Source organism: Schistocerca nitens, chromosome 1 (genome assembly GCF_023898315.1).
Source record: "Schistocerca nitens isolate TAMUIC-IGC-003100 chromosome 1, iqSchNite1.1, whole genome shotgun sequence".
Lineage (NCBI taxonomy): Eukaryota > Metazoa > Arthropoda > Insecta > Orthoptera > Acrididae > Schistocerca > Schistocerca nitens.
The window spans coordinates 1,174,739,098-1,174,762,478 of record NC_064614.1 but is presented as its reverse complement, the minus strand read 5'-3'; the positions used below and the strand labels follow the sequence as shown (position 1 = coordinate 1,174,762,478).

At 43.9% G+C, this 23,381-nt stretch overlaps 1 protein-coding gene across 1 annotated transcript in view; it reads left to right on the top strand.

The window, feature by feature from the left end:
- The window catches only part of LOC126238974 (probable G-protein coupled receptor Mth-like 1), a 563,627-nt gene that overhangs the window by 64,163 nt on the left and 476,083 nt on the right, over nt 1-23,381 (top strand). Inside the window, exon 2 of the mRNA XM_049947825.1 lies at nt 20,462-20,744. Within this exon, the coding sequence (XP_049803782.1) occupies nt 20,462-20,744 (283 nt within the window). The remainder of the gene's footprint in view (nt 1-20,461; nt 20,745-23,381) is intronic.

The window sequence follows — 23,381 nt, the reverse complement described above, 5'->3', positions numbered from 1 at the left end:
GGTCAGAATCAAGGGCTATGTTGCAACAAAAAAGAAACCAGAACATACAAAATGTCGGAAGTTAAAGAACTGTTAGACCAAGCAGTAAGAACAGTGGCTGCAGATCTGTCCTCCATGAGGTGGAAAAAGTTGAAATTCTAGTGTGGAAATTAGACTACATTACAGCGGAAAGAGAAGAGCGTTTTGTTACAAACCCGTATGAGAATAGTTAAAGGTCGACAGATTAACTTAGTTTTATCGTTCCTATAACAATATTGTCACTATTATTGTTATCAGAATCGCTTGTGTTTGAATCTGCTCTGCCGCCTGTCGGATTTTTATGCTTTCTTTCATTACATTGTAGACAAAGTTCATAATATAGGGTTTCTCACGAGCGACACACATTTCTTTGTGACGTCAGCCCGGTGGCCTGCTGCTCACCAACAAGGATTCTGGACACCCCTGCTTTCACTGGTCGGTGACATCAAGCTGTTTCGTCCTAGCTCGCGGTGAACAGACTGTAGATTTGTTGCCGGGCGGTTAGATCATTACGAATTGATGAGATTTCAGAGGCACGAGCATATGAGAGATGAAGAAATTAAACAGCAACCTTATCAATGACTTAAGGTGACAGCTTGACCCAAAGTAGTTGGCTGGAAATAAATATTCATCTCTTCTTGTCATGGATTAGGCCGCGCTAGGCCTGTAGCAGCTACATTTAGTCCCTGCATTTTTTTGCTGGTCTTCTATTGCGGATTGTTGTTGCTGTTGTTGTTGTTGTTGTGGTCCTCATTCCATAGGCTGGTTTGATGCAGCTCTCCGTGCTACTCTGTCCTGTGCAAGCCTCCTCATCTTAGAGTAACTACTGAACAAACATACATCCCTCTGAGTGTGCTTACTCTATTCATCTCTTATTCTCCGTCTACGGTTTTTACCCCCCCCCCACCCCCCCCCCCCACCACCACCACCACCACGCTTCCCCTCCAGTACTAAATTGGTCTGTCCTACCAACCGATCCCTTCTTTAAATCAAGTTCTCCCACAAATTTCTCCAAATTTCTCTTCTCCCCAGTTCTCTTCAGTACCTCCTCATTAGTTGCGTGATCTACTCATCTAATCTTCCTCATTCTTCGTTTCAAAAGCTTCTATTCGCTTCTTGTCTAAACTGCTTAGCGTCCATGTTTCACTTCCATACATGCCTACACTCAATACACGTATTTTCAGATATGACTTCCTGCCACTTACATGTGTACTGGATGTTAACAAATTTCTCTTCTTCAGAAATGCTTTTCTTGCCTTTGCCAGTCTACTTCTTATATCCTGCCTACTTCGACCATGATCAGTTATTTTGCTTCCTAAACAGCAAACCTCATTTACTACTTAATTTCATAATCTTATTCCCTCAATATCACCTAATTCGATTACATTCCATTATTCTTGGTTTGCTTTTTTATGTTCATCTTATATCCTCCTTTCAGGATCTGCTCTTCCAAGTCCTTTGCTGTCTCTGACAGAATTACAGTGTCATTGGCAAACCTCAAAGTTTTCATTTCTTCTACCTGGACTTTAATTCCTACTCCAAATTTTTCTTTTGTTTCTTTTACTGCTTGCTCAGTGTACAGATTGAATAACATCGGGGATAGGCAACAATCTTATCTCACTACCTTCGCAACCACTGCTTCCCTTTCATGCCCCTCGACTCTTATAACTGCCATCTGGGTTCTGTACAAATAGTAAATAGTCTTCTCTCCCTGTATTTTACCCCTGCCACCTTCAGAATTTGAAAGAGAGTATTCCAGTCAACCTTGTCAAAAGCTTTCTCTAAGTCTACAAATGCTATAAACGTAGGTTTGTCTTTCCTTAACCTATCTCCTATGAGAAGTCATACGGTCAGTATTGCCTCGTGTGTTCCTACATTTATGCGGAATCCAAACTGATTGTCCCCGAGGTCGGCCTCTACCAGTTTCTCCATTCCTCTGTAAAGGATTCGTGCTAATATTTTGCAGCCGTAATTTATTAAACTGACAGTTCGGTAATTTTCACACCTGTCAGCGTCTGCTTTCTTTGGAATTGGGATTATTATGCTCTTCTTGAAGTCTGAGAGTATTTCGCCTGTCTCATACATCTTGCTCACCAGATGGTAGAATTTTGCCATGGCTGGCTCTCCCAAGGCTATCAGTAGCTCTAATGGGATATTGTCTACTCCCGAGGCCTTGTTTCGACTGAAGTCGATTATATTGACAAAAATATGGTGATAATCTTGATTCTTCCATTTTCAACAGATGGGATCTCCATTTTTGTCTATATTCTTCAATCTTCTTATTACATAAAACATTTTCAGTTCCTTCTCAATATATTCTTGCTTTTTTTTTTTCATTCTCCGAGATTCACACCCACATAGCAATGTTAGTAGCTATATAACTTTATAAAATTTAAGATAAGTTTTTGTTTTGGAGAGATCTTGTAGTTTTGGTTTAGGTAACTGAACATTCTCTCTCTCTCTCTCTCTCTCTCTGTGTGTGTGTGTGTGTGTGTGTGTGTGTGTGTGTGTGTGTGTGTTCTGGATCTCCTCGCTTTTTCTAAAGAAATATTCCACATCGCTCTTTTAACCCTTTGAATACAAGTGGGTTCTACCTGAAGCCGCATTTTTCTTTCTTTTACATGCCAATGCTGTTCGTATGAACTTTCGATACTATTGCAACGCAGGAACGTCTAGTGGTTCACTGAGATACTTCTACGGATGTAGCGTTCAGAGTAACCGTCGGCACGGAGATGGTGCTACGTGATTGTAGGAGATTAACATCTGCTTTTTTATATATAGGCCGTACTAAGAAGGTCATTGACAGCGAAAAAAATACGTCTATATTACTGTAACGTAAATTTGAGTTTCTCCTACTGCCCGTATGAATGGTATCGTAAAGTAACCACTGGGACAGTATGTAGTTTAGATACAAAATTTATTAAATTTTAGGCCCATATTTGCTTTTATTCAGTACTGTAATGTGTTTTAAGCCTTACGAGTTCATGGAAGTTTCAAGATGTGGGATTTCGTCTAGGAAAAATTGTAATTTGCTTTTAAATATATCACATGAAGTGATGGGTAGTTCAAAACTCTACGTTCCAGTAGTTCCGAAGTGAAACCACCTTCTTAAAAAAACGCGAGTTTCTTCACGTATTCGTTGCTTACTACGATAATACAATTTAACTATGTGATAAATTATAAAATTATGTTTTGTTGACATTATCGGGACTCAAGAGGGTTAACGCATTGGAGGTAGGCACCGGTGTCACCAGAAAATTTTTTGGTGCTGTAATTCTTCACTTTCACAGAGGGAAGAAATGACTTCAGCCAAAATTGCCACTCGTACTCTTCCAGTCCGGATTTTAACACAACTTCTGAAGCAGTTTTGTATCCTCGGTAGACAAGTTGAACAGAAGGGCAGAAAGGCTACGCCTTTCCTAATAGGAAATCTTCACCCTTGGTCTTCCATTCTTATTTCTCCCTCTCGGTTCTTATGCAGGGTGACTCCCTTAAGACGTAACGCCCCTCATACTTAGACATCTGGTGCTTGGAAAAAACTAGTTTGACATCCACATTCCTGACTTGCACGCGCTCTCAACAAATAGCTCCGCTGAGTGGAGTGGTCTTCCACCGTTCACAGTGAGGGCACGATTGGGGCTGGCTGCACTTTCTCTGACATTTCGGTTGCCTCCGGACAAGCGGCATAGAGTTGCATTCCAGGCGCTCCCGAAACAACAGCACTAAGGCTCATCATTAAATCTGCGGCTCTCTTCCGATTCTCAAAGGAAAACAATTAACAGGGTTCATGTTCTTGGAAGATTACAATTTGTGTGTGGTTTTACTGCGTGTATAAGAGGCAGTAGTGTTTAAATCTTAAAATAGAGTACTACATACATATAAAGTCCCTTTACATCGGGGTGGGGGAAGGGAGGAGGAGATGGAACGGAACATACACTATCGAGCATTCGCCGACAGTTCACTACCATTCGCTAGTATCCGTGAACAAGAGTTTACACCAGAGTGGACGGAAACCACGACATAACGAATATGACGCTAATAATCGGCACACAGGATACAACACTATGTACACTGCTGGCCACCGTAAATGCAACACCCTGAAGGAAGCAACCGAATCAAGTGAAATTTACACCATGGGTTTGCAGCGATGAGATATGCAACTGATTAGAATTTCAGCGCAGACGCACATCACGCGCGCCTGTGGCGCCACCTCATAGCGCCATTTAAGGCTTGGCGATTTCGACGAGTGTACGTTCGGCACGTGTGTTTACCTTGTGGTTGTTTCACAAGACGATCAGTTATGCCTCGTAGACAACAGCGAACATCTTTTGATCAAGTATCCGAGTTCGACAGAGGAAGGATAGTGGCTTACCGAGATTGTGGATTATCATACAGAGAAATCGCTAGTCGTGTTGGACGAAACCAAGCAACTGTAATGCGGATATGCGACCGTTGGATGCAGGAGGGTACGACGGACCGACGTGGTCGATCGCATTCACCTCGGTGCACCACTGCACGTGCTGATAGGCAAATTGTGCGCATGGCAGTGACGGATCGCTCAGTGACATCCCGAACCATAGCACAGCACATTGCGTCTGTAACGCATCATCCAGTGTCTGCGCTTACCATTCGACGCCGTTTACAGCAGAGTGGTCTGTCCGCAAGACGTCCATTGCTTCGTCTACCATTGACGCAGAACCACAGACGTCTCCGTCGCCAATGGTGTGATGACAGACGGATGTGGACGGCAGAATGGAATGACGTTGTCTTTACTGACGAGGCACGCTTCTGTCTGCAGCACCACGATGGTCGGATTCGAGTGTGGAAACACCGTGGAGAGAGGATGCTGGACAGCTGCATTATGCACCGCCACACTGGTCTTGCACCGGGTATTATGGTATGGGGCGATATTGGATATTACTCTCGCACGCCTCTAGTACGCATTGCCGGTACTTTAAATAGCCGGCGCTACACATTCGAGGTGCTGGAGCCAGTTGTCCTTCCTTACCTTCAGGGCTCGGCCACAGCCATATTTCAACAGGATAATGCGCGACCACACGTGGCACGCATTGTCCAAAGGTTCTTCGTCAATAAACAGATTGAATTGCTTCCCTGGCCGGCTCGCTCTCCGGATCTAAACCGATAGAAAACATGTGGTCCATGGTTGCTCAACGACTGACCCAGATTACATCCCCAGCTGCCACACCAGATGATCTTTGGCAACGTGTGGAAGCTGCTTGGGCTGCTGTACCCCAGGAACACATCCAACGTCTCTTTGACTCAATGCCGAGACGTGTGGCAGCGGTGATCTCCAACAATGGCGGCTACTCTGGCTACTGATTCTGGCAGGAACCACATGTCACAGACGTCTGTAAACGTAATCATTTGATACTTGGTCAACATGTTATCTACAAAATAAATCTTGTTGTGCTACATCTTGTCTTTCTTGGTGTTGCATTTACGGTGGCCAGCAGTGCAGTTAAGAGCCACGGTGCAAAACATTCGGAGAGGATCGCACTGCATCGCGAGCGCACTGCCTTTGACGACGTGCGCAAAATGGCGTAGGAACGGAACAATTTAGGTATATCAGTTTGTGGCTCTGAGCACTATGGGAATCAACATCTTAGGTCATTAGTCCCCTAGAACTTAGAACTACTTAAACCTAACTAACCTAAGGACATCACACACACCCATGCCCGAGGCAGGATTCGAACCTGCGACCGAGCGGTCCCTCGGTTCCGGACTGCAGCGCCAGAACCGCTAGACCACCGCGGCCGGCCATCAGTTTGTATATAAACAGGAAGGTAGTGTACTAAATCCTGAATTGCAGCTCCAGCTTTCCTTAGCATTAATCCAGAACTTCGCACTGAACGTCCGTTGACGCTTTTCGGCGGCTTCTTATTATAATATAAGAGGAAATTTAAAAGCAGAACGTTGATTACCGACGACCAACGTAATATGAAGAAAGGCTAGCATTTACACGCTGGTTAGTAGCAAGCGGAGAAAGTTACGTTAGTGACTATTTCGCATTGTAACAGCTGCGATACAGGACGATTCCTCGATGATGTTAGAAACTTTCAGGGATACTGGAGGAAGGTAAATGTATCAATTTCAGGTAAGGGATCTTGGCCCGAAAAATGCTGAGTCGAAAGTTATAAGCGAAAATCGTTCTGGTAGCGCTGATAGTGGACCTCTTGTACTGCAAGCTCTTTGCTGGGAGGTACTGTCGGCCAAAACAAGAAAAAAACTGTAGTAGACATGGGGCCTTGAGGTTCATAGCTCAAAAGTTTTGAGCCCTTGTTTATTTTCGCTATTTTGAAACACATCTCTTCTGCTGAACAAGTCTTCATAGCTCTTAAGTTATGCAGTTTAGAACCCATGTTAACTGGAGTTTTTTCCTTGTTCTGGACCGTACTGCTTACTCCCAAGATGTGGAAAGCAAAGAGATTGCAGTAGAAGACGTCCACAGTCAGAAGTACCAGAATGGATATTTCGCTTATCACTTTAGACTCCATAATTTCTCGACCAGGGTCCCTTACCTCCAATTGTCCCATTTACTCCTCTCCATCATCCTTGAAAGTTTTTATCATCATCATGGCATCACCCAATATATTAAACAGTTTGTGATGTTCGCAGTGACATACACGAAACACTGCCAAGTATTTTATGAAAGTACTCGTATGGAAGACAATGTCGATAAAAATCTTCTCTCTCTTCTTTTGCCTTTACCTTGTACCTACACCGGATTTTGGCTTTGTTAATGTTTAGAGGGTGGGCGAATGCCCTTCCAGTCACCACCTGTTTACTCCCCTGGGACGGAATTTGTGTACACCAGCTGTTCGTGTGTGGTATTGCCCATGTCAAAGTATGAGATCTCTTTCAAAAATGTCCGCAGCTCGTGGTCGTGCGGTAGCGTTCTCGCTTCCAGCGCCCGGGTTCCCGGGTTCGATTCCCGGCGGGGTCAGGGATTTTCTCTGCCTCGTGATGACTGGGTGTTGTGTGATGTCCTTAGGTTAGTTAGGTTTAAGTAGTTATAAGTTCTAGGGGACTGATGACCATAGATGTTAAGTCCCATAGTGCTCAGAGCCATTTGAACCATTTTCTTTCAAAATATTTGTAAATCATATAACCGAGGCAAGGTGTGGGTACCAGCCGGGTATTCACCTATTCGGATGTGGGAGGGGGCACCTAAAACCGGCATCCAGGCTGGTCAGCACGCATACCCTAGTCGTTAGTCCGCTGGATGGATTCGACACGGGGCCGTCGCACCTGCCCAAATGCTGTGCTAACACGGGCAGCTGTCTGGAGGGTAATGTCAATAAAACATGTTTAATGAAATGTGAAATAACCGTACGACGTGTCTGGCAGGCTATCTGATAAAATCTGCTATGTACTGTAGCTCGTTAGGGACATGTGTGCCGCGCGGTATTAGCCAAGCGGTTTGAGGCGCTGCAGCCATGGACTGCGCGGCTGGTCCTGGCGGAGGTTCGAGTCCTCCCTCGGGCATGGGTGTGTGTGTTTGTCCTTAGGATAATTTAGGTTAAGTAGTGTGTAAGCTTAGGGACTGATGACCTTAGCAGTGAAGTCCCATAAGATTTTTCACACATTTTGAAGAGGACACGTGAATTGATAGCAAGTACACCATTTTTATTTATCATCAAAAACCTCTAACGGAAGTATGTCAGCCGTGTAATCACAGCTAGCATGAACGTAAGCAACGAGAATGATCAAGTCTTTGGTATATTTTTAATTTTAATCAGCATAATAGCTACATATTCGCACTCACATACGTTCAAGGACATTTATTGTGTTCTACGTTTTCACTAAAGAATTCTACTCCTTCTTTTCCACGGTTACTCTGCAATTCTCAGTTAAACGCCTCGCAGAGGGTTCATCGAACCACCTTCTCTACCGTTCTACTTTCGAGCAGCCCCCGCGAGAAACAAACACACAAATCTTTCCGTCAAGCCTTGACTTCTCTTATTTTATTATGATGATCATTTCTACCTATGTAGGAGGGCGCCAGCAAAATATTTTCACCTTCTGGGGACACAGTCAGTGATTGAAATCTTATGAGAAGATTCTGCCGCAACGAAAAACGCCTTTGTTTTAATGATTCCCATGGGTCATATCCATGATACTCTCTTCTCTATTTCACGATAATACAAAACGAGCTGCCCTTCTTTGAACTTTCTCCATCTGCCGCGCATCCAACACCGGAAAGCAGTATTCCAGAAGGACGTGGACAAGTGAAGTGAAAGCAGTCGCTTTAGTAGACATGGTGCATTTTCTGAGGGTATCGCAAATATAACACAGTCTTTAGTTTGTTTTCTGTCCAACATTATCTATATGATCATTCCCATTTAAATTATTCCCAATTGTAATCTCTAAGTATTTAGTTGAAGTGAAATGAAATGTCGTGTGGCTAGGGCCTCCCGTCGGGTAGACGGGTCGCCTGGTGGGAGTCTTTTTAGGTGACGCCACTTCGGATGGGGGTGAGATGATGATGATGGTGATGATGATGATGATGATGATGATGATGATGAGCGGAGAAAATCTCCGACCCAGCCAGGAATCGAACCCGGGCTCCTTTGCATGCCATTCCGTCGCACCGACCACTCAGCTATCGACTATTTAGTTAAATTGACAGGCTTTAGGTATGTGTGATTTATCGTGTAACAGAAATTTAGCGGATTCCTTTCAGTACTCACGGGGATGACTTCCACTTTTCATTATTTAGAGTCAATTGCCACTTTTCGCACCACACAGATGTCTTGTCTGAATCATTTTGCAATTGGTTTTGATCTTCTGGTGACTTTACTAGACAGTACATCACAGCATCATCTGCAATGAGTCTAAGAGGGTTACTCATGCTATCTTCTAAATCGTGTATATAGATAAGGGACAGCAGAGGACCAATAACATTTCCTTAGGGAACGCCAGATGTTACTTCTGTTTCATTCGACCACTTTCCGTCAATTACTTCGAACTATGGGACCTTTCTGACAGGAAATCATGAATCCGGGCGCGCATTTGAGACGATACTCCATAGGCACTCTAGAAGTCGCGTGTGAGGGACGGTGTCAAAAGCCTTCCGGAAATCTATAAATATGGAATCGATTTGACGTAACCTGCCGATAGCACAGCTTGTGCTTCTTCAGTCAGACTTTGTCTTAAACTACACGTCACTACAGCCCATTGTTACCAATAGCAGAACTACCGCGTGGCAAAGAAATTACTTGGCGAAAGAGCTCAAGGCCAAAGCAGTGTACCAAGATACGATCGTATGGAGTATCCTAATAGAGATGCGGTTAGAGCAGAGATTTCCAAACTGGGTGTCCTGACACATCGTGGTATCTAGTAGTAGCACCAAAGCTGTCACGAGAGTAGTAAATTCAGAACGTAGAACAAACGAAAATTTTTTGCTAAAATAATGTAAAACATCCTTCTCTTCGTTCCGTGTATTCACAGACCCCGTATTAAACGAGTGACCTGTAAGTTGAGTTTGGTGGTTGACGCAATATAAGGCGAATTTTAGAGCACAAAGCTAGATTTCCTTTCTCGTTCATTTGAAATAATCAGCAAAAGGAATGCTGCCCCCACAGACAAAAATGTACCTTTAAGAGATAATGTGGAGATATTATTGAAAAAAAGAAAAAATAGATTTGAAACGTTTCCTTCGATATCTAAATGTGCAATAGTAACAAAATACAACCATTGATTCATGAGCATCTAGCGCAATTGAAGGAGTGGTTGGATGGATATTTCCCAACACTAAACATGAACGAGTATGACTCGATAGGAAATCCTTTCACCCTTTCCAGTACTTTCCAGATTCTGCTTGTTGAAGAGGAGGAAATGCAAAGCTACAAAGTACCAAGAATCAGATTTATGCAACCTCTGGATCTGTTTTCAGCGAGATTATCCTCAAATAACTAAAACAGCCCCCCTCATTTTGCTTCTGTTTTCCACAACATGCGTATTCGTGTGAAAGTGCACTTGCTGTTACGACAAATACACTCCTGGAAATGGAAAAAAGAACACATTGACACCGGTGTGTCAGACCCACCATACTTGCTCCGGACACTGCGAGAGGGCTGTACAAGCAATGATCACACGCACGGCACAGCGGACACACCAGGAACCGCGGTGTTGGCCGTCGAATGGCGCTAGCTGCGCAGCATTTGTGCACCGCCGCCGTCAGTGTCAGCCAGTTTGCCGTGGCATACGGAGCTCCATCGCAGTCTTTAACACTGGTAGCATGCCGCGACAGCGTGGACGTGAACCGTATGTGCAGTTGACGGACTTTGAGCGAGGGCGTATAGTGGGCATGCGGGAGGCCGGGTGGACGTACCGCCGAATTGCTCAACACGTGGGGCGTGAGGTCTCCACAGTACATCGATGTTGTCGCCAGTGGTCGGCGGAAGGTGCACGTGCCCGTCGACCTGGGACCGGACCGCAGCGACGCACGGATGCACGCCAAGACCGTAGGATCCTACGCAGTGCCGTAGGGGACCGCACCGCCACTTCCCAGCAAATTAGGGACACTGTTGCTCCTGGGGTATCGGCGAGGACCATTCGCAACCGTCTCCATGAAGCTGGGCTTCGGTCCCGCACACCGTTAGGCCGTCTTCCGCTCACGCCCCAACACCGTGCAGCCCGCCTCCAGTGGTGTCGCGACAGGCGTGAATGGAGGGACGAATGGAGACGTGTCGTCTTCAGCGATGAGAGTCGCTTCTGCCTTGGTGCCAATGATGGTCGTATGCGTGTTTGGCGCCGTGCAGGTGAGCGCCACAATCAGGACTGCATACGACCGAGGCACACAGGGCCAACACCCGGCATCATGGTGTGGGGAGCGATCTCCTACACTGGCCGTACACCACTGGTGATCGTCGAGGGGACACTGAATAGTGCACGGTACGTCCAAACCGTCATCGAACCCATCGTTCTACCATTCCTAGACCGGCAAGGGAACTTGCTGTTCCAACAGGACAATGCACGTCCGCATGTATCCCGTGCCACCCAACGTGCTCTAGAAGGTGTAAGTCAACTACCCTGGCCAGCAAGATCTCCGGATCTGTCCCCCATTGAGCATGTTTGGGACTGGAAGAAGCGTCGTCTCACGCGGTCTGCACGTCCAACACGAACGCTGGTCCAACTGAGGCGCCAGGTGGAAATGGCATGGCAAGCCGTTCCACAGGACTACATCCAGCATCTCTACGATCGTCTCCATGGGAGAATAGCAGCCTGCATTGCTGCGAAAGGTGGACATACACTGTACTAGTGCCGACATTGTGCATGCTCTGTTGCCTGTGTCTATGTGCCTGTGGTTCTGTCAGTGTGATCATGTGATGTATCTGACCCCAGGAATGTGTCAATAAAGTTTCCCCTTCCTGGGACAATGAATTCACGGTGTTCTTATTTCAATTTCCAGGAGTGTATAAAAACAGTTAAACTTGAAAGTTTGAGACAGTTAGACGAGCAAGTGCGTGCGAATTTGTCCTTCATCCGAGGTAGTATACGACAGATCTGAAATGGTTGCCAGGCCGACGTATAATTGAATGCTTAATGGTATTGAAGGGTTTTGTATATTTGAAATTATATTTAGTGCGTAAGTATACTGTACTTAGAAATTAGATATAAATATTACCATTTCTTTAAAATATCGTGCATTACAATAGAATCTCTTTTATTAACATTAGTGAAAGGGTCTGTCGTAAAACTATAACTTTGAGAAGGGTATCGCCACGAGGAAAGGTTTGGAAAGCTTTAAGTTAGAGGAATACTTGACTAAAAAGAGCCCAGTCCATTATGGACGGCGAAAGTTCTGCCAAAATGAAAGTGACATCAGATATGCTTCATTGATGCGTAACAGGACCTCCAATGTCCTCAATATACATAAACGATATAGGTCACCAGCGCTATAAGATCTTTCGTTGACTGTAGTATTGTCTACAGGAAAGCATCGTCGTTGGGTAAGCGTAATGAATTGAAGAAAGACTTGGATAAATTTCCGACTTGGAGTAATGAATGGCAGCTGTTTTTAAAAGTGGGTAAATCAAATTACTGCCTTTAACGAACTGTGTAGTGTCTGATCACGTTACATTGTGTATTTAGGGAGGTTTATGTATTTAGCGTACTGTTACATCACAAACAAATGAGTATTGTCTCAAACTACAAATTTTTCTATTGATCCCTCCCCCATCACCAGGAACTGTGTTAGATCGCTAGGGGAAGGTCAAGAGGACATTCGTGAATTACATGCGAACAGTCTGCTTTTCAACGCCACCGTCACAGCTTGGTGAAGTTGTTCCACTTGTGAAAAGAGTCGGCACGCCTTCCAGCGTTGATCCTTATTCGGCTAAGAATCGATCAGATCTTGCGTGCCAATTCAAAGCCAGGTGGCTTCGTCGATATGGGAGGCATCTTAACATTTTTTGTCGTAGCATTGATCTGCCACGTGAGTCTCCAGCAGCCATAAGTATTAAATCTATTTCCAGCAAACATTCTAGCGGTTTCCAGGGGTAGGTGACACGAGCGAAACCGACCTTTGCTAATGGTTAAAACGTCTGCGTGAGCAGGGAGGCTAGGATTTTTCGGTAGTGTTTTGTACTCCAGTACAAGTGTACTCCCCCACCGCAGAGATGGAGGGTAGCCAGATAGTAGATGTGGATCTAGGACCATTTACAAGTTGGTGAATTGAATATTTTGGGGGGGGGGGGGGGGGCAGAACATTTCTAGGGAAGGCGAATGTAGGGCTTAGATTTGTTGGTAGGGTTGGGGGGAGGGCAGTACACCTGCAAAGGTAATTGTCCACGAGACGCTAGTGCGATCAATTCTGGAATACTGATTCAGCATTTGAAATCTCTGTCAGGTATGTATTAGAAACATGTAGAATTCCTACATGCGCTGCCAGGATCGTAACAGATCGGTGCAGCACATACGGGAGTGTAACAGGAATGCCCAGAGAACTCAAAGGGGAGTCTGGAAGTAACACTATATTCCAAGAAGACGGTGCGATCATTATGCTGCCACCATCGTATTTCTGGCGTAGGTATTCTGAGAATACGATAAGAGATAGTCGTTTTTCTCTCTTTCAACAGAGCAGACATCGATAATTTTGGTGCGACGCATCTCATCCATGCACTGTATTGTGGCGCACCAAGTATACGTATATGTACATTAGATCAGTGACCAAATAACACTTCACTGTAGAGCAGTCTTCAGCTCTGCAAGTAAATTAACAAGCAAAACACACACACACACACACACACTCTCTCTCTCTCTCTCTCTCTCTCTCTCTCTCTCTCGTTCATTCCATACAAATACGAGCATAAGAAGTCCATTCGAATACAGTCCAACGTCGCGGCCGGAAACAAAAAGGCTGAACAAATGGCAACCAGACGCGCAGTAGTAGCGTAAAGTTCACCGAAGCGTAGCAAATTCGTAACGACTAAAACCGTGAACGAACTACGAGAAAAACGTACCGGGAACTGAACGCCGCTGCGGCATCAAGACATGATGCACAACTAACAAATAGTGTCGAACGTTTGATTACGTCCGTACATCACAATAAATGTAAAAGTGGCGCTAACTCGTTAGGAAACTCATCAAAGCTTATCTGGCGTGGCACAGACTGACTCCACTACAGCAAACGTCAAACTTGACATACGCTATCATGTCTTACTTTAATATTTATTTTCCCGATAGAGATGTTGTCTGAGCGCCTGTTGGCTGCAGACGTACGCTGGTGACTGAAACGGGCAATAGTCACAAGAAGCTCAAAATTTGAGACAAAATACAAAAACAGAAATAACTTGTTAGAAAGTAGCAGCGGTATTTTCAATGTTCTAGATTGGAAAGTTACGTGTTTTCCTTACCTAGATTTTTAGAATAAAAAAAACAAACCCTCTCAGAAAGAAATATAAACTATGTTCCTGCTAGAAGGTTGACATCTTAGTTAAGCTTCGATCTTTAATTTGCTGTTTTTCTTTCCCTTTACAACGATTGTGTTGCAAGATAAAACTGTGTATTCGAGTGTACTGCAGATAAAGCTTCTTCAGCAAAACTGAAGTATGCAACTTGAACTTACAAATAGATGAGATTTGAAACACATTATTGCGTTCATTATAAACACAGTTGTAAGGAAGAGGTATAAATCTAAATCGACGAACTTTTATAGTGTAGGACATCCTAGGATATGATAACACGTAAACTAATTAAAAAAGTGAGCAACTGTGACGGATTAATAAATGAGAATTATCATAAATATCCACTTGTATACAGTTGCTGAATCCTCTCAAGAGGAGTATATCGACAAAATTCAAAAAGTTACCTCCTTTGTATACAGCGATTTCCGGTGGCCAGAAAAACAAACTCTGCAAGGTATGACAGTGGTGAAAAATTATTTTTGAGAAAGCTATGATCATCCTATTGAGTAATATTTCAAATAAGGACGGAGCCAGGAAAGAAACAACAGAAATATTACTGAAAGAACCGGGATTTTCTGTCAAAATAAACAGTTTTATGTCGGAACATAGCACGACGTTTCTAATGTCTGAGTACAGCAAAACAAATGGCACCGCCATGAACTTCGCCATGCACCCTGAAGTCTTGTTTGTGATTGTGTATGGCGTCAGCTACTTAACAGCGGAAGACGCTTTATAGAGACAGCTTTGTCTGAAGTGCCGCAGTATTCAGTGGGAGATTGTCGTTGTGATAGCTTTCAAAAGGCTCGCCTTCGTAAAGGAGACCTACTGGGCACTTACGAGGCAGGCGGTGAGTAATCCACTCACATAAAAGATGCAGTTGCCGGCATTGACGGAGCGAAGGCGAAGCGGATGTTGGTTGTTTTCAAGTTGCTGCTTCTGAGAAGACGCAGTCTTAAATGGTATCTCCCCCTCCCTCCCCCTACCTCTCACCCCTTTACCACTTCCTCTTTCGTGTGCAAAAGCTAGCGACAGCCTTGCGTTGATACTATATATACAGTGTTTTATTTAGTAACAGGAAATCCCTATCAGGTAGTTCAAATATACAGCAGGAGCATAGCTACGATCGTTGTTATTCGATACAGATGAGGTTTTTGTTTCTCTAAACATTTCTGGAGACTGCAAGAAAGACTTTGCTTCTGTGACGCATAAGAGCTAGTTCTATACTGAGTTTTCCCCTTTGTTATGTTTCTGTTCAAAAGAATGTTCAAATGTGTGTGAAATCTTACGGGACTTAACTGCTAAGGTCATCAGTCGCTAAGCTTACACACTACATAACCTAAATTATCCTAAGGACAAACACACACACCCATGCTCGAGGGAGGACTCGAACCTCCGCCGGGACCAGCCGCACAGTCCATGACTGCAGCGCCTAAGACCGCTCGGCTAATCCCGCGCGGCTATGTTTCTGTATTCATTAAATTAGATGATGCTGTGGTACAGAAACGAGACGAACTTTCCTGCATATTTAATTTCGATGATTTTTCCTAAGTGCCTGAGGATGAAGCCGTAAAAGGCTTCCAAATCAATTGCAAATAAATAGAACAACGAACACATTTGAGTAGAAAATTAGTATACATGTAGGTTATGTGTTCCAAAACATGTCCGAATGGTCCTTTCAACAACGCCGCAGACAAATCCTGCCGCAGTGTGAAGAGAAAGCTTCTTACATCGACGAAACGTTAAATGATAATTCTTGTACAATTCGCTTTACGGGGTGAACAAGGATTGTTTTTATTTTTTATTTTATACTGTATGTCGTTGTGATTTTAGGTAAAAGTGACTGTGTGTGTGTGTGTGTGTGTGTGTGTGTGTGTGTGTGTGTGTGTGTGTGTGACCGAGATAATTCATAATGTTCGAGCACAATACATGTTTCAAAATTCTGCCGCATATCAACGTTAGAGGTATGGATTACTCGTATTGCCTTTCTTGAATATTGATGTGACCTTTGCAGCTTTCCAGTCTTTGGGTACGGATATTTCGTAGAGCGAGCGGTTGAATATGATTAATGTGGGCGCAGCATACTCTGAAAGGAATCTAATTGGTGTACAGTCTGGATCGGAAGACTTGCTTTTATTAAGTGGTTTTAGTTGCTTCACTACTCCGAGGATATCTACTTCTAAGTTACTCATGTTGGCAGTTGCCGCGCGGGATTAGCCGAGCGGTCTAGGGCGCTGCAGTCATGGACTGTGCTGCTGGTCCCGGCGGAGGGTCGAGTCTTCCCTCGGGCATGAGTGTGTGTGTGTGTTTATTCTTAGGATAATTTAGGTTAAGTAGTGTGTCAGCTTAGGGACTGATGACCTTAGCAGTTAAGTCCCATAAGATTTCACACACATTTGAACATTTTGTTGGCAGCTGGCCTTGGTTCGGATTCTGCAATATTTACTGCGCCTTCTTTGGTGGAGGTATTTCGGAAGGTTGTGTGTTTAGTAACTCTGCTTTAGCAGCACTGTCATCGATAGTATTTCCATTGCTATCGCGCAGATTAGGCATTGATTGTGTCTTGCCGCTAGCATATTTACTAGATGATCATTATTTCCAGAACCCATATTGATTCCTACAGAGCAGACTGTTCGGTTTCCAAAAATGTCATAATACGCGAGCGTAGAACATATTCCGAAATTCTACACCTCATCGATGTCTGTGTCGTAGAAAATTTTTGAAGAAAAAAAAATACACCTGCAACGGCTATAGAGAAGAGCAGAAAAGGAATGATTTCACTCTAAAAGTAGAGTAAGAATGCAGCAATGCCGAGTATTGTTGAGTTGTTATCGTCACACCTGACAACCGAAGACGAGAAAACGGCCGTCAGAAGTTGGCTGCGGCTCGATCGCTCCGACATGAATGGGAGTCGGAGCTCCCCCATTAACGGCGCATCTGACATAACGGTGTAGCGCTGGGTCCAGGCAGCTGCCGGTGTGAGAAGCAGGCCCTGACATGTCCGGAAGGAATGTCCGCTTCTCAGGCGTGGAAACCAAGGGACACAAGGCACGTCACTGAAGACTCCACGTCAAGAGTCTTGGTCCTCATTCGTAAGCAGGTGTTGACGGAACACTATTAAAAAAAAAAAAAAAGTTCACAGGAGAGCGTAATATTTCAGCAGTCGTCGACATCATCTCCTGAAAAATGACGTGTAAAGTCGCCGTCGAAATATTGTGAAATTTTAGCGACATTATCCGATGCACTCCCCGAGAGACTTGGCAACATTTATTATGTACATCGGGAATGTCTTGAACAGCTCCAGAATGTTGACATGAGTAGCAACAGCATTCCGTGTGCTGAGTCTCGGTCCGGCACACAGTTTTAATCTGCCAGGAAGTTTCATATCAGCGCGCACTCCGCTGTAGAGTGAAAATTTCATTATAGATATTCTTATGGCTGCCGCTTCGGTATGGCTCGATGTTGTCAGTATAAAAGTGGTAGTTGGAGGACTTCCGGTCAAATAAGGCAGAAGGGATAGATAACATTCCATCAGAATTTCGAAAATCATTGGGGGTAGTGGCAACAAAACGACTATTCACGTTGGTGTGTAGAATATATGAGTCTGGCGACATGCCATCTGACTTTCGGAAAAGCATCATCCACACAATTCCGAAGAGCTGACAAGTGCGCACAATCAGCTTAACAGCTCATGCATCGAAGCTGCTTACAAGAATAATATACAGAAGAATGGAAAAGAAAATTGAGAATGCGCTAGGTGACGATCAGTTTGGCTTCAGGAAAAGTAAAGGGACGAGAGAGGCAATTCTGACGTTACGGCTAATAATGGAAGCAAGGCTAAAGAAAAATCGAGACACTTTCATAGGATTTGTCGACCTGGAAAAAGCGTTCGACAATATAAAATGGTGCAAGCTGTTCGAGATTCTGAAAAAAGTAGGGGTAAGCTATAGGGAGAGACGGGTCAAATACAATATGTACAACAACCAAGAGGGAATAATAAGAGTGGACGATCAAGAACGAAGTGCTCGTATTAAGAAGGGTGTAAGACAAGGCTGTAGGGTTTCGCCCCTACTCTTCAATCTGTACATCGAGGAAGCAATGATGGAAATAAAAGAAATGTTCAGGAGTGGAATTAAAATACAAGGTGAAAGGATATCAATGATACGATTCGCTGATGACATTGCTATTCTGAGTGAAAGTGAAGAAGAATTAAATGATCTGCTGAACGGAATGAACAGTCTAATGAGTACACAGTATGGTTTGAGAGTAAATCGGAGAAAGATGAAGGTAATGAGAAGTAGTAGAAATGAGAACAGCGAGAAACTTAACATCGGGATTGATGGTCACGAAGTCAATGAAGTTAAGGAATTCTGCTACCTAGGCAGTAAAATAACCAATGACGGACGGAGCAAGGAGGACATCAAAAGCAGACTCGCTATGGCAAAAAAGGCATTTCTGGCCAAGAGAAGTCTACTAATATCAAATACCGGCCTTAATTTGAGGAGAAATTTCTGAGGATGTACGTCTGGAGTACAGCATTGTATGGTAGTGAAACGTGGACTGTGGGAATCCCGGAACAGAAGAGAATCGAAGCATTTGAGATGTGGTGCTATAGACGAATGTTGAAAATTAGGTGGACTGATAAGGTAAGGAATGAGGAGGTTCTACGCAGAATCGGAGAGGAAAGGAATATGTGGAATACACTGATAAGGAGAAGGGACAGGATGATAGGACATCTGCTAAGACATGAGGGAATGACTTCCATGGTACTAGAGGGAGCTGTAGAGGGCAAAAACTGTAGAGGAAGACAGAGATTGGAATACGTCAAGCAAATAACTGAGGACGTAGGTTGCAAGTGCTACTCTGAGATGAAGAGGTTAGCACGGGAAAGGAATTCGTGGCGGGCCGCATCAAACCAGTCAGTAGACTGATGACAAAAAAAAAAAAAAAGTTGCAAAACACAGGGGAAGTGGAAGTATCACTGGTGCACAGAAAGAAAAGAAACGAATTAAGAACGTGACCCTGGGGTTCTTTTGAGATCACTTTTTCCCTTGCTGACTTCTGTATCCACAGATGACTCACTGTTATCTCTTTCTCAGGCAATCGTCGAACCAAAGAAATGTATTTTTTTAACTGGTGTTTTGCTATCAAAAGTTACGTGTCGAAATAACGGTATCAAACACCTGGCTGAAATCAAGCAGTGATCAAGAAACCCGTAGCTTCTTTGCTGTCGTCAGTAGCTGTTTAGTGCAGTGGCTTTGCAGTGGTGTTTCGGGAAGCCTGACACACCGCATGACACAGAAAGTGAAGTACCCTGAAGACGCGGTCGAATGCCAGTGTAACTTCTTACACGAACACATCTTCGGCGGGTGATAAGAGCTGCAATTCTCTTGACAGGTAGAACAGCCACCAGAGGGCTTTAGTGCTGTTCGGGTTTGTTTTGTTACTGGTCCTGGTAGCATATATTAGGGTCCTGAACAGCGTCAGAACTGTACTGTTGATACTCTTAAAATATCGTAAATCCGATATATCTATATTTAAAAAAGACTCATCATAGGCACGAAGTATCGGAGGGAAATGTCATTAGATCGCAATATCGACATAAGAAATATCGACTTACAGGCCTAAAAAATATCGACTGCCCATTGTAAATATACTGCCGGTATAGAGCTGTATATTTAAGTATTGATTTATTATTACATATTCTGTACTTCAACAAGCTAGCAGCCTGCTTATCCCCCTTAGAGCAAGAACTGAAAGGAAAACGATGCACGTTCACTCTTGAAGATAACCACTTTGCTAACAATGGTAACTGCATGTAAGTGGCACAATCAACGACGGCCTCAGATGCGCCTGGACGACCCACCGAGCACGCTGTTTCTAAATAACGTTTATTTGGATCGTAAATTGTGAGCCTACTAGGCGGCTCTTTAGCGCACTTGGTGCGGAACTTACGCTGAACTGTTGTCGCCGACTTCGATTCTTCAAACCAAAACACACAGCTAGCACGCTCGAGTTCAGTGAAGGCAGCCATGTTTAACGCAATTGCCGCTAGCGCTCCTTACGATGCGATTCGGCACTACCGAACTACGCGAGACAAAACTTGATATTTCCCTGCAAATTGAAAATCGCCTCTGTAGGTGGCTGAACTGTTGTCGCCGACTTCGATTCTTCAAACTACAGCACACACCTAGCACGTTTGGGTTCAGTGAAGGCAGCCATCTTTATGGCAACTGCCGCTAGCGCTCCTGACGGAGCGATTCGGCACTACCGAACTATGCGAGGCAAAACTTGAAGTATTTCCCTACAAATTGACACTACAATCGCCTCTGTAGGTATTATGAATTAATTTATATGAATTTTCGAAGTTGTAAAGTAATTTTTGAAATACGCTGTATTTTTAATTTAATTGGTCGTGTCCAACTATGAAGTGCGTCTGACATTGCTCAGCATCCATATGGGTGTGAGTATAGAGTGCGGGGTGTTTATTTACATATTTATTTATTTTGCTGCAGGTGCTGGCGTGCCCGGAGACGGTGTCAGCGCGTCGGTCGCGCGTGGTGTCGCACGTGTCTGGAGGGGACGTGCGCTTCTCGCTGTACCCGGCCGGGCTGTGCGTGTCGGCGCTGTTTCTGACGGCGACGCTGTGCGCCGGCTCCCTGCTGCCCGCCGCCAGCCACGCGCTGCACTGGCGCTGCCAGACCTGCTACGTCGCCTGCCTGCTCGTCGGAGACGTGCTGCTCGCCGCCACGCAGATGAGCGACGCATGGGGACGCGGTCTGCTCTGCTTCCTCGTCGGTCAGTACCGAGTCTCTCCATCTATCTCTTACTACCACTAGTCGATGTGTTGTTGTTGTTGTTGTTGTTGTTGTCTTCGGTCCAGAGACTGGTTTGATGCCGCTCTCCATGCTACTCTGTCCTGTGCAAGTTTCTTCATCTGCCAGAACCGATTGCAACCTACATCCTTCTGAATCTGTTTAGTGTATTCATATCTTGGTCTCCCTCTACGATTTTTACCCTCCACAGTGCCCTCCAATACTAAATTGGTGATCCCTTGATGCCTCAGAACATGTCCTCCCAACCGATCCCTTCTTTTTGTCAAGTTGTGCCACAAACTTCTCTTCTCCCCAATCCTATTCAACACCTCCTCATTAGTTGTATGATCTACCCATCTAATCTTCACCATTCTTCTGTAGCACCACATTTCAAAAGCTTCTATTCTCTTCTTGTCCAAACTATTTATCGTCCATGTTTCACTTCCATACACTCCATACAAATACTTCCAGAAACGACTTCCTGACACTTTAACTTCCTGACACTTAAATCTATACTCGATGTTAACAAATTTCTCTTCTTCAGAAACTCTTTCCTTGCCATAGCCAGTCTACATTTTATATCCTACCTACTTCGAGCATCATCAGTTATTTTGCTCACCAAGTAGCAAAACTCCTTTACTACTTTAAGCGTCTCATTTCCTAATCTAATTCCCTCAGCATCACCTGACTTAATTCGAATGCATTCCATTATCCTCGTTCTGCTTTTGTTGATGTTCATCTTATATCCTCCTTTTAAGACACTGTCCATTCCGTTCAACTGCTCTTCCAAGTACTTTGCTGTCTCTGACAGGATTACAATGTCATCGGCGAACTGCAAAGTTTTCATTTCTTCTCCATGGATTTTAAAACCTACTCCAAATTTTTCTTTTGTTTCCTTCACTGCTTGCTCAATATACAGATTGAATAACATCGGGGAGAGGCTACAACCATGTCTCACTCCCTTCCCAACCACTGCTTCCCTTTCATGCCCCTTGACTCTTATTACTGCCATCTGGTCTCTGTACAAATTGTAAATAGCCTTTCGCTCCCTGTATTTTACCCCTGCCACCTTCAGAATTCGAAAGAGAGTATTCCAGTCAACATTGTCAAAAGCTTTCTCTAAGTCTACAAATGCTAGAAACGTAGGTTTGCCTTTCCTTAATCTTTCTTCTAAGATAAGTCGTAAGGTTAGTATTTCCTCACGTGTTGCAATATTTCTACGGAATCCAAACTGATCTTCCCCGACGTTGGCTTCTACTAGTTTTTCCATTCGTCTCTAAAGAATTTGAGTTAGTGTTTTGCAGCCGTGATATATTAAACTGATAGTTCGGTAATTTTCACATCTGTCAACACCTGCTTTCTTTGGGATTGAAATTATTATATTCTTCTTAAAGTCTTAGGGTATTTCGCCTGTCTTATACATCTTGCTAACCAGACGGTAGAGTTTTGTCAGGCCTGGCTCTCCCAAGCCTGTCAGTAGTTATGATGGAATGTTGTCTACTCCCAGGGCCTTGTGTCGACAGGTCTTTCAGTGCTCTGTCAAACTGCACGCAGTGTCATATCTCCCATTTCATCTTCATCTACACCCTCTTCCGTTTCCATAATACTGTCCTGAAGTACATTGCCTTTGTATAGACCCTCTATATACTCCTTCCACTTTTCTGCTTTCCCATCTTTGCTTAGAACTGGGTTTCCATCTGAGCTCTTGATATTCATACAAGTGGTTCTCTTTTCTCCAAAGGTCTCTTTAATTTTCCTGTAGGGAGTATCTATCTTACCCCTAGTGAGATTTTGCACATCCTGTCGATGTGATACACTCTCTAACACAGTGGTTCTCAACCTGGGGGTAATTACCCCCTGAGAGGTAAAATGAAATTTTCTGAGAGATGAAAACTAATGGATTTGATTCTGTTTGAGTCAAGAAACTTAATTATTTTCAAAAGATCATTACTATTATCACAGATTTCTAAGACTTTGACATTGACTATATAAGTTATCAATAATTACTTTTTCTCAGTTAGTAGCATAAATGCGATGAAGGTTACAGGTTCCTCGCATTGTCCAACTGCATACATAAGCTGTGCCTTGTCCCATACATCGCTGATGATAAAAGTGAGACATATGCGTAGCAAATGGTAAATATCTGAAGAAAATGTCTTCTCCAAATTATAGATAGTAACCACAATAGTCCAGAAACTGCTTCATTAATCTCTTCGGAACAGATAAATGAATTAATTGACACTAAGACACAGCAGTAAATACATAAGGGGTACTATAGTGCTGTTCACAGTACTGTTATTATTACTATTAGTGGCTGTGTTCAGACACAAACCATTAACAGCCTGAAGTCTTCCCATTTCTGCCAGTTCTGAAGTAAGGAGAGCAGCAATCAAGTGATTTACGAACAGTATGTATAGTGCACATATTTTAACTTGGTTGATTTTAAATGGGATTGTAGTGTGCAGGTCAAGCAAATGCCACAATAGAGAGGAGTAACGCAGGGGAAGCATGTTTTGTAAGAAGTGTCTGCCCTCACTTTTGGACAGTCCGAGGAGGAGTTGCGAGTAGCACTTGAGATGCACCACGAATTCCTTCGTCATTCATTCTAACTGAATCGTGG